Genomic DNA, 13,129 nt, shown 5'->3' with positions numbered 1-13,129 from the left:
GTAAATGAATATTAGGTCATTTTGATCTTTTAAAAGATCACCTGAAAAGTCTGAACGAAAAATAATTAAGTTTTTTTTTGTTTTTGTTTTTTTATGTTTTTCAGTTTATTTCATACTTATCCACTATGGTTAATTCAGCACTGTTAAAAAATTTGCTTGCAGTTCAATTCACTACTTTTCAGTATTTTCTCAGACAATCCAATGCGGTCATAGTAATAAAAAAAGGCTCAAACGTCTGAATATTGTCTCAACAGTTCTAAATTGATAGAAAAAGAAAATGTAGTCATATTGCCAAAAAAACCAACTATCCACCATTGACCAAATGACAGTAATTCATGAGTCCAGATTCAGCAATAAGTCAAACCATAACCTCATAGTCAGCTATAAAAAACTTCAAAATGACAAAGGTAAAACAATTCAAACGAGAAAATTTGCCTGATTATGTTATAAACAATGAATAATATACAAATATGTCGTATGACATACAGAAACAAACGACTACCACTGAATTATAGTCTCCTGACTAAGGATCGAAACATATATTATGTGGCAGAGTTAAAGAAAAAGTAAGCGCCACACACACCCGCCCCTAAACCTCGGAAAGTGATGTAACAATACAACATATAAAAAACTAAAAAAACTATGTAAATGCTAAACTCATCAGATCAGTACAAAGCAGAAATTAACTACAAGGTAGATTTACCGCAATGGGGACTTCTGAAAATTTGAATAAAGACTGAAAATGACTTAAGAATATATTGTTGAGTATTTCAATTTTCAAACCATTGATCGCTTCAGACTTATGTTAATGAGTATGAGATATACATTGTATTATATGTTTTACATTATAAAAACTTTGTATTTACGACAACACTGTGGAAGTTTCGTTTCTATCATTAATAATACCTTCGAAGTTGTGTAAAAACAATGTAAAAACAGTATGGACTACATAAAGTGATTTAAAGTAATTCATCAATCAGTTGACAGTAAAAGCTGATTACTTAACTTTATCTAATTGAATTCAGTTAGTGATAAATTGTCCAATCGATTTCGGCAGGAAATTAAATTAGTCGAAACAAAGACAAATCTAACTTACATTCAACAGATTGTGTATGCTTACAACCTTAGCGTTTCTAGTATTAAGTGAAATTAAAACTATCCAACCCAGAATTCTATAAAACGCTTAGCGTCTCGCACGCAATGTCTATTTAAATGTCAACAGTTTAAGTACTAAATCATCTAGGCAGCAATGGGACTTACTTGTAGCATTTCTAGTTATAACAGATTTTTAACTAACAAGTTTATATCAGAAGGGGGAAAAAAGAAATGTACTTTCATTTATGAAATATGCATTCACAAAAATGACACGGCTAGACTCAACTGTTCGACAGTGTGCAATGCATTGTAAATCAAACATAAGAAAATAATTGTTTCTCTTGCTTGACTCCGTCCTAGATTTTTCCTTGATCGTCTACGCTAACAAATTGGTGAGCAGACAAACTTAAATCATGCATGTTTAACTACCACATTCAAGTAACAACTACATTTCTTTTATAAATCTTGTCCACCACTTTGCAACCAAAAACCAACAGATGGTTTATGTACAGTGTAACATCCTTATCTAACATCTGAAAGTATCGGCTATATACTTTGCTATCGTGAAGTAAATGAGCAGTGTGGAGCTCTCATAACCCTTATCCAGACAGTGACACAATGTGTGTTTAGCTCATTTGTCTTAAATATAAACATATATATGACAGTAAATAAAAATTAAAAGTCAAGCGTTTCATACAAAAAATGTGCACACACCCTACACCATATTACCTTACAATAAATTCAAATTTCAACAGAAAACATAGAAACCATAACAGTGCACATAAAATAGAGATAGAGAATATGAAATTTACATTGGCAATTGTTCCGGAAAATAAACTAGATTCGAACATATTCCTTTTTACAGGAAAAAAGTCAAGATACGAAATAATTTTCAATGTGAGGGATAATGAACAATATATAAGATCCTGTTCCCCGTGATAGAAAATTATCAAGGTACGAGAACCCATTCTCTTTGATGGAAAATGAACAAAAAACGATATTTTATTTTCTCTGATGAAAAATGAACAAGATACGATAATTTTGTTATCTGTGATGGAAAATTAACAAGATCCGAGATCCCGTTCTCTATGATGGCAAATGAACAAGTTACGAGAACCCCATTTTCTATAGTGGAACATGAACAAGATACGGTGAACCATTCTCTGTGGGAACATTAAAGGCTTCTAATATTTAATATTAACGATAAGAGATTTGTCGCTTTTATTTTGAACAAAATATCTAATATCAATTACTAATAAAACCTATAAAACATTACGCATATTGACAAGAAAGAACAACTTTATCTGATATTTTATCTCAGATTGCTTTTTATTAATCTCTGTTCAACGTATCGATGACACAAAGGTTACGTCTTGATATTGTTTGACGGTGTCTTTTAAGTATCATCAACGCTATTTGAATACTTCTTTTAAGTATCATCAACGCTATCTTAATACTTCTTTGCACCTGGTCCTATTAAAAAGAGAACTTGAAGAAGATCTATTACGTTGTAAGATTACCTGAAGATATTTTCATCTGAGAATGACATCAATGGAGTATCAAACTAATTGATTTTTGAAGCTTAAAACTATTTTCTAATTGAGTTATTAACGCCGGTAGCCTTCTGACATTTGATCATATAAAAATGTCAACTTAAGTTGATTACATATAGGATTTCCGTATTTTTTCCATGAAGGGGGAAAGTTAAGCAAAAGGTTACCACGAAACCTTGAGCTATGATTGAGCTGTTTTGTAATGTATATTTATTTCAACTGATAGTCAAGTCGTCTTCTTAATACATATATGTAAAATGCAATGTTTTTTTCTGTTTTTATATAGACAGCAAAAAGAATACATTCTAGAAGACAACATCTTTATTTACAGAAAAAGACAGGTACCCTTTCAACAACTCAAGAATATACTATTTCTCGGTTGCTTAGTTTTAGACGACACCGGTCTCTATAAGAATGGTCAGTCAAAACCATTATTGTAAGATATCATAGGACTTGTATTTGCTTTTAGTCTGAATCATACACACTTTGCGTGGAGGTTGATATCTCACAAAACATGTTTAACAACCCCGCGTCATGTTTGCACCTGTTCTAAGTCATTGGCCCGTAGCTTTTGTTAGTCTTGCATGTTTTTTTTAGTTGTTTTTAGTTCATTGATATTTCGGAGTTAAGTTTGACGTCCATCTTGGTCGAAATAGAACACATTATTTGACTCGGTGTGCACAACAACATGTTAAAGACCCATTGAGGGGCATGGACTAATTGCTTCCCTTTTCTCGGGTTGATGTCTGTATTACACGTTCCTCATTTCTTTTCTCAATTTTGTTTCAATAATTTTACAAAATATGGCCCATATCACATTATAATTAGATTTCATATAGATTATTTGTCAAAAAAATTAAACTGAACAATTACAAATATGTGCTTTTAGAAGACAAAAAAAACCCTCCTTAATAAGATTAGATTATATAAGTCATCCCATCTTAAATCGGTGAGTTGTAAACAAGTTGAATCTAAATAAAAACATTCTGTTTTTTGTAAAAACAGTCTAAATAATGTAAATTTCCTCATTTGGATAAAAACTGGTACAAATTGACTGCATTTTGGGGGGTTTGGGTAAAAATTAAAGAATCTGACCGATTTATTCTGCTTTTTTTCAAACGAATAAGTTTAAGATAAGATACCGGATTTACCCTTATCGTAAAATAAAACCATTGATTTAACCATGAAAGTTCTATTTTGACTAACTCAACATTCATCTTGAATGAAACAATTAACCATACTGTTGTGATGGCAGGTTTTTGCTTAATGTTTTTTTTTGCACTGACGCTATGATAAGCAATAATCAATCAATCAAGTTAAACGTCCATTAACAGATTTAACAGTGATATTCATACTGAAGAAACTATTGCTAGAAAAACGTTAAATCACAAAAACTATGAACTTCGAGGAAAATTAAAAAAAAGGAAAGTCCTTTATCACATCAGTTTTCTTCGTTAAAAAAATCCACAGACAAAAAACAAACAGAGATGTATGAACAACAACAGATTTTTTTTTTTTTTTTTTATTTTTTTTTTTTACAAAAATCGCTTAACTGCTTTAGGAAAATTTTATTATTCTAAAACATTTATACAAAATATAAAGTAAAATCACAAAAATACTGAAATCTGATGAAAATTCAAATAGCAGAATCAAAAGCTCAATCACATCAAAAGAATGGATAACAAATGTGATATTTCCCACTTGGTACATGCATCTCGTATGTACTGTAGAAAATAGTGTATTGAACCTGATTTAATAGCTAAAAAAAAGTCATTGTATTCAGCAGAAAGATTAGCAAAATGCCAATTTGTCTGTTTTAACATTTTAATGTTGGAATAAACAGTTGTTATCTATATTTGGCCCGTTAATTTGTTCTGAAACGACCAGATCAATGTTAAAGTAGCGTCAAATTCGTGTAAGATTACCTTTTTATGTTCAATATAAATATAAGTGAACATACTACTACGTTGTACACAGCATTAAGCAGACAATTATAAAATAACTAAACCATATATTGTGTTTATCTGTGAAACAAGAATAGCAATAAAAGATATAAAATGTATTGAAATAGAATAATGATAACGTATAAAATGACATTATGTTATCACTGTAATGCATGAACAAAATATAATTCCAATTTCTTTTGTAATGCCCTTTTAAGATTTGAACCAAAGTTCAAATGCATTTTTTTCTGATAAAAGAAGGGTACCGCTTTGATCGAGCTTATAATCCGTATAATGTGTAGATATCGTTTATCATAGAAAACATTGCTCTGGTTAACGACATCATCACAAAGAAAGCTAATCATTTATTGTCAAGGGTTATTTTTGTGTAAAATGTATTAACCGAGAAAAATAAATCAATATGGATGAAGTACCAAGGATGTTTCGAATCAAATGACGTCCTCTTTATCGTTTTACTAAAACAGTTGGTAAGTATGCATATTTTGTATTTGTTAGATTAAATCTTGCTTTTGATACCACCTCTAAAAAGGTATAAAAGCCATAGTTGTAAATGTACAAAAAAAATATCATCAAAGATACCGGTTTATGATTAAGTACACTAGACTCGCCAGTGTCGCTCAAAGAAAAAGTCGGAAGTTCAAATTGATAATGAAGTTGAATCACAAAAACAGAGTTTCGAGAAAACCTTAAGTGTCTCAAATGATTGAATATTTCAAAAATTATAACTTTCTGGAAAGTAACCGCATCAATGATTATGTTATCGCATGTGCTCACTACTGGACCAGAAAAGTACACCATTAATGAAATTGACTCAATGGTGATGTTAATTTCATGAACAGAAATCATGCTTATAATGAAGGCTTATCAGTAGTAGTATTCAGAACAAAAAATGTTACTTCCTGATGTGAAAAATATACATTAAAACAGTCAGAATTTGTGTATCAACGTTTTAATGATAATTTAAAAAACATAAATATAGATCTATCTGAACATAAATCACAACTGCCCATGTACGGCTACATTTTTCATTGTATTCTAAAGAAATGCATTCACATAGAGTAGTCTGCCTGTCACTGACTCTTCTTATTTATTTATATTATGAAAAAGTAAAACAGTTGACACATAGTTGAACTTCCATTGAACAAACTAAGTTACATAACCTGATACCTTGAGGAATGACGTCCAAAACATTAACAGCGTCTAAAATGATAGCGCCATGGCCACCTGTCGATTTGTCGTTAGGAATGTAATAAATCTTCCCAGTATATTTATTCCCTGCTGTATCACCTGTCGTCAATGTATGTAACATAAGTGTAAAAATTAATCAAGCCAAGTAAAATATACAGAATTAGCTGCATTCGAAACACCTGTATTCAAGTCTACCTTCGCTAGGATCGATAAGAGAGCAACACTAAAGATGTATAAAAAGGGGTGACAAAGGAAATTGATAAGACCAATAAAAAAACAGAAAACTTCATGTTAAAATATGTTAAATATCAAAACGACAAAAAAGGTAAACAGCATCAACAGACACTGCATGGAAAACTAAATGTTTAGTAATACTAAACCAACCAAATAAACCGGCGAACAGGTAGCCTGGAAGAGTTAAAATCCGATGATATTCGGAAAAAAACACGATCTCAATCATATTAAACCAAGGTTGAAATGCGGGTGGCCATTATGATAGATATATGGAATAGGATCCCAGTTAGGGCAACCAGTCCGGTACCCACGAATGTAGTTCTTAAAAAAATATATAACTTTTGTTATAAATTGTGTAGTGTTATTATTTCACTTATTATGTAACTGTATGTAGATTTATTTGAAAGGGTAGACTTTCTTGTTTGAATTTCTGTAAAAAAAATTGATTGATTTAAATGTAATCTGGTGTCAGTACATAGAGTAAATTGCCTAAATTCTAGCCTTTATTCCTCCCCGGAAGTAGACAGACTGACCCTGTTGTCAATAAAAACAAAATTTTGCAACAGAATGCCAGTCATGAGGCACTGAGATTGTACTTAGACACTTCCAAATGAATGTCTAATATGAACCAGAAGTCCCAAGGTGGTTATCAAAATTATTTATTGAACAGGACCCTATGTATTTACTATGATTTTTAATGCGTTCCAATGGGGCAAATAATTGGGTCCCCGTTCCATATAGATATGATATATAAAACATTAAGATTTTAAAACACGACCTCAGTCATAAACCAAGGGTGATATGCAGGTGGTCCTTGTACTAAAAATAGATACATTAAGATTACAAAATACGACCTCAATCAAAAAGCAAGGGTGAAATGCCAGAGGCCCTTATAGATATATAAAACATTCTATTGGATCCGTAACGGAAGTGAGGTTATGAAACAAGTTGTATGAACGCTTGGCTTTGTTATACTATATTTTTCTTATCACTGCAATGTAATTTGAATTGCGAGTACGAACGAACTATTCATATAGGGTAAGCGCAGATGTTTGTATACGTCAATGACATTCGTATAGCACTCGAGAAAGTCCCTAATAGACACTTATATTACACGATTATCCTAACGACAATGACACACCAGTACAACAAGTATTAAGCATGAACATTAAGTCCATACCTATTCATGCAGTGTGAATACAAATAGGTACACTATCACACGAGACGACCAATAATTTGAATATTGATATCCAAAGATTAAAACAACTGGCAACGCATAAAACAATGCATAGCTCAAAGCACAGTCAAACTTCACTACATAAACAATAATATAAACATATTCAGGTGTTGACTATAAAATATCATTAAATTAAACAGCCTTGAGTATCATAGGAGACAAACTACATAAATTAAAGAAACACCCGATTTAACTAGGTCTATAACTCAAACGGGAAAAACAAGCATATAAGGAATTCATTTTACACGATCTGAAATCTTTTCAGTCTCCATACATTCCTCTAGTCGTTGATGATGACATCATCAAATGCAATTTTTACCCATCATACAGTTCGCAGTAGACAACGACGAATATCACTAGTGGAGCAGGATCTGTTTACCCTACCGCAGGACCACAGATTCGACCGAATTTTGTGAAGTTTGTGTTGTTGATGTATAGTTTTCCGTGCAGTATTTTGTACACTATTACGCGTATTTTCGGCCTTTTTTCTAATTCAACTATGGTATTGCATAAGTTTTTCATGAAGATTTTGAGCTTTCATTTCGTTACCTCCTTTTTCTGCCTCCTTTTCGCAACATATCTGTCATCACAATTTACTAATTGATCATGGAAAAGCATCGGAAAATAAGAAACAATGACATATTTGTTTTAAATCAACATTATGTCGTACTAGCAAATAATAATCGTCCATAACCCCATGAATTGAGGAAAATTTAATGTTTTAAATTACTGCTATCTGTCACGTCATTTGTATTAATAATACATATAACTGAATAATAACCATTGTCATAAAAATGTGTGCGTCTTCATTTAATTGTTTTCTTTTATAATTTTTTTCTAGGAACTATTTATCTAAATATAAACGATTTCCTTTGTGGTAATATTGGGAAAAAAACATCAAAGCAGCATTTTCTTAAGGAATATAAGATCAAACTGAAATAAATTTCATGAATATATAACATAGCATATTAGTCAAAGTTGAAAATGCTGTTGGAATTTTCGAAATGGACACCGTTACCATGGAAACAGCAAAAATGTCCAGAAATCATTAAAATTCAATGAGCTAGATTGATGGTGTTAAGCACTATTTTCAGCTCTCTCGTCTATGTTTTGGTTACCAAATTGCCACTGATCTTAGACAGGAAACTGACAATTCGAACTACATGTAACAGGCTCATTGTTGACTAGCAAGTGGTATTTAAGATAAACTACATTGACAAATCGACCTCCGAGGACCCACATTCAATTAGAAAGTATGTTATTAATATAGTTTAAGGCAAATGTTTATTTCTTGTTCACTTAGATATTTATATAAGAGAACACAAATTGATGTAAATGAAACATTGAGATTACTATTTCAGAACATTTCTAAAATGACGTACATTTGTATTAGATATACAAAACAAAATGTACATATTGTCAATGTTTACAAAAATATTAGCCTTGTACCTTTGATAACTATAAGCATTTCGAAATGTCCTATTGTAACGTTTATTTGTGTATATTTCTGTCCTGAATGTTCTTGCGTTTATAAACTAGATTAAAAAAGCTAGAACACGACTTTTCTAAGTCAATATCTGTGATCATAGATTGACAAAGGATTATAAAAATTACAGATTGAGAAAAAAAGCCAAATCCATAAAAGTCAAAGGCCATAGAAAAAATAAATCTTTCAATAAGCACGCAATATGTAATTAAGCCTCGTTTTAAGATTTTCATAAGGAGTATTTGTATTTAAAATGTGACTGAACGAAAATCGGTTTAGTCAGTTTAACTATTATCCTTCGGACTTTTATTATTTGAATATTCAATTGTCATATCTAACTCAAATTTTCACATGTGATTATTTCTTTTTTTATATAAATATATATATGATTTAACAAATCCCGAATGAATTTTTTATCTAGGTGTCAAATACAGATACATTTGTAAGTACTAAATGTAACAATAAATTATAATTACTCAATCCTAAAATACATGTATCTGATGTACAGTAGTTGTCGTTTGTTTATGTAATTTATACGTGTTTCTCGTTTCTCGTTTTTTTATATAGATTAGACCGTTAGTTTTCCCGTTTGAATGGTTTTACACTAGTAATTGTGGGGCCCTTTATAGCTTGTTGTTCGGTGTGAGCCAAGGCCGTACATTGACCTATAATGGTTTACTTTTTTTAAATTGATTATTTGGATAGAGGGTTGTCTCATTGGCACTCACACTACATCTTCCTATATCTATTTCTTTATAATTATGTTTTAAACACTTCTTACAATGATTTAAATTCAGAAAAGGACATAAACCGAAATCATGGAAGCCAATATTGTAACTTTGCATATATATGTGGTTGTTGTACCATTTATTAAATATTGCTAAACGTTATCCGAACTTGAACCTTCATTTGATAATCAGCAAATTTTTTGGTTATAAAATAGTATATCGCTGATCTACGATTACTTCATTTACCTCACAAGTATGAAAGCTAGATTACGGGGAGGGACAGAATTATTCGGGTAAATATAGGTAGGCTCTGAAATTCAATAGTTATTGTTTGTTGATGTTGTTCATTAGTGTTTTTCGTTTTTCTTTTTTTATATAGATAATCTGATTAGACCGTTGGGTTTCCCGTTTGAATTGTTTTGAACTAGTACTTTTTGGGTCCCTTTATAGCTTACTGTTCGGTGTGAGCCAAGACTCCGCGTTGAAGACCGTACCTAAACTTATAATGGTTTACTTTTATAAATTGTGACTTTAATGCATGGAGAGTTGTTAAATTGGAACTCATACCACATCTCCCTATATCTATCTACAGGAATGTTGAGGTTATCTTAGAATCTGGTTCGTCATATGGACATGTCAGGAACCTTTATTTCAGTGGTTTATGTCTGTCATATTTGTTTTTCTTATCTTGTATTGCATAAAATCAGCCGCTAGTTTTCTCTTCTGATTAAAATTTGAACCAAACCCTCCCATAATCTTGGACAGTTGCGTAACATTACAACATAAAAACGAACTAAAAACATCAGTTTAAAAAGGCTTAACCCATCAGATGAGATACATATAGAAATTTATATAACACAACATACAGTGGAAGTGACCGGGTACTTATGCATCCTTAAAACAAAAAGACATTTAACAGTTACTGACAGCTAGTTCAAAACCAATAACAACTAATAAAAAATACTATTCATCTAAGACTAAATCATCAATAAGTACGCATTTCCATTTACAACATTTTCACATTTTCCCCCATATACATGTAAATCATCAAACTGGTGTGTCTACACTGAATCCGTTTAATGAACATGTACTAAATGATTAACAATACAAGAAAACCTTGCCACGCTACAGAATGGGCTTTGCTCCTTGTTGAAGGCCGTACGGTGACCTATACATGGTTGTTAATGTCTGTGTCATTTTGGTCTTTTGTGGATAGTTGTTTCATTGGCAATCATACCACATCTTCTTTTTATATAAGTTACATTTAACAGATTTAAGGGAAATATGACATTTTACTGGACCTTTGAACTAGAAGTGAAATTTGTTTTTTTTAGCATTTCTTCCACATCTCCCTATTTCAATTGTTTATATAATAAGGACTCCGTTTTTTGCGTTGTTTCGTAACTATTCTTGTCTCTCCGTGATACCAGTCGACATTCTAATAACGTAAAGGTCACACTCGAATGACAGCTATGTCCGTCAACAATCTAAATGTCAGAGTATATTTCCTTGTTCGTCTTTTAATAACAATAAAGATAAACAATTTGGCTTCATCAAAGTTACAAGATTATTAAATAAACTTTCATACTTGATTTTTTTATAATTAACTGATAAATGTTTCTATCTTTATCCCTGTACTTTCAATATATAAATAATATGTTTTTTTCTTAAAATTATACAAACTTTCATTAAGGTTGTTGAATGATGATTTTGTTTTCGCGCGTCAAGAAAAAAATATTGGAATAATTCACCAATTCGCCATGAACTTTGTGATTTTTATATTATGTAAATTAATTTTGTCAAGTTTCATGTATCTGACATTTAACGAGGCTATTTTTTCGAATATGAACTTAATATTGTACCTAGACAACATTAAATTAAGGTGGTACCCAACACCTTCACTGAAATTAAATTGGCTCGTTTAATTTTGTCAGAAAAATTACACTGGTTATATAGCAGTTTGAAATACACTTATTTTGATCATTGAGAAGCTTAATATTCCCTCGTTACACAACGTAATTAAAAAGTTTAGCTGATTTTACAGAGTTATCTCCTTGAGCTCTCAGTCAATACACAGGCCCAATTAAAATTCAGTAAATAATTCGTACTATACTTGATTAATACAAAACGGCCATAACTCTTATAATGACAGAAGCACTAATTAGTATTAATAATATGTATTAGATATTAATTAACGTCTTAACTGTAACTGTTGGAAAATATATTTTTCTCTGAGTTGTTTATATCGCATCACACCGAAGTGTTAAAAACTATTCGATTTAAGACGCCTTTTTCCACAAAGTTTGGTCATTATAATAAAACTGGTAGATCAAACAATACGAACAACAGAAGTAGGATATGCGCCAATGTGACAGCGACCCAATGGTGAAAATACACAACTTAAAAATGTAGTGGAAAATGCTATGTTTTTTTCTGAATGAAATGAGGAACAATACTTCACCAATTATAACAGGAAGGGGGACATTTTATTTCGAAACTCACAGATTCAACTGTACATCTCATTTTTCATACATTTATAAACAATGTATATAAAAAAAATATAAATATATTTTCTTACATAAGATATTCATCGTAAAGCCGGTCAATCTGAATGGTCAATCGTTGAATTCATTCTGCCACTTATAACAAACTATTTTATCTTAGTATTTGACCATTCTTTTTTTTATATAGTTTTCAGCTTTTCAAAATAATCAGCCCCCACGAAAATATAAAATACACAGACTCCTATCTTGCATAACATTCTCCATTTCCATGGACAGAAACACATTGATATTGTTCACATTTAAAATGACAAATAAAAAATACACAATACAGATAATAATAAACATTGAAATATGTATCCATTTTACTTGTTGATTCACACAATACTTATTTCTTACCTTTTCTGACTTTCCATTTATGTCCAGAAAAACTGTTTTGGTACTCTCTATTGACGATCCGTTTCCCATGTCTATTATTTCAAAAATAACTAAATACAATGTTTTCAAAAGTCTAGCATGTCGATATTTTCAATATACTGATTTCCATGTCAATATTTGAATTTACGTTTTACTCGCGTTTAACACAGGAATCAATTGGCTAATGTTGTTGATGTTATCGCCTTGGAAACACAAGGTGCGTATGATTGTCATAGAAACGTATAATTATATATAGGTAGATCTGAAAAAGCTGTGAAGTGACCGATCACTTGTATGAATACTGTCACAATTTGTACGGCTGTCGCTGGATATATAAGATCAATATTATCCTCGATAATTAGAGTGATCAGAAATTTATATTTGGTATTATCATTCAACAGGCATTTCACTTGTCACGTATTGGTATATAAAATCAAGCCAATTCAATAATAATGACTAGTTACAAATTTCCGTTTTATCACTTAAGATGTGACATTCTGTCGTGTTAGAGAAATCTAAATTTGCTGATTGGGGAGTACAAAAAATGTAAATAGGAAGTCAAACTCGCATAGATCTCCAGGCTCCTAGATAATAGGTAAACATATTTACTAAATCTAGTTTTTCTTGTCATTCTTAAAATATAAAATAGCAAGAGCAATCTTTCAACTATAAATTGAAGGTTCAATTTCTAAAAATATAGACCGGAAAATATAATAATGATTGCTT

The 13,129-nt window shown here is 31.0% G+C and overlaps 1 protein-coding gene across 7 annotated transcripts in view; it reads right to left on the bottom strand.

Annotated features, from left to right (window-relative positions):
* The window catches only part of LOC134720828 (high affinity cGMP-specific 3',5'-cyclic phosphodiesterase 9A-like), a 49,364-nt gene extending 36,563 nt beyond the window's left edge, over window positions 1-12,801 (bottom strand). For 2 of the 7 annotated variants that reach the window (XM_063583365.1, XM_063583370.1), the window contains exon 1: window positions 12,386-12,789. In XM_063583365.1, the coding sequence (XP_063439435.1) occupies window positions 12,386-12,454 (69 nt within the window). In that variant the 5' untranslated portion in view covers window positions 12,455-12,789. Of the gene's footprint in view, window positions 1-5,772; window positions 5,792-12,385 lie in introns of those variants that run through there. The other 5 variants (XM_063583366.1, XM_063583369.1, XM_063583367.1 and 2 more) reach the window with 5 other exon arrangements.
* Between the last annotated feature and the right edge of the window lie 328 nt (window positions 12,802-13,129).

The sequence above is a fragment of the Mytilus trossulus genome, chromosome 6 (genome assembly GCF_036588685.1).
Source record: "Mytilus trossulus isolate FHL-02 chromosome 6, PNRI_Mtr1.1.1.hap1, whole genome shotgun sequence".
NCBI classification, from domain to species: Eukaryota; Metazoa; Mollusca; class Bivalvia; order Mytilida; family Mytilidae; genus Mytilus; species Mytilus trossulus.
Note: the sequence above shows the minus strand (reverse complement) of the source record. Positions and strands in the feature narration are given on the sequence as shown.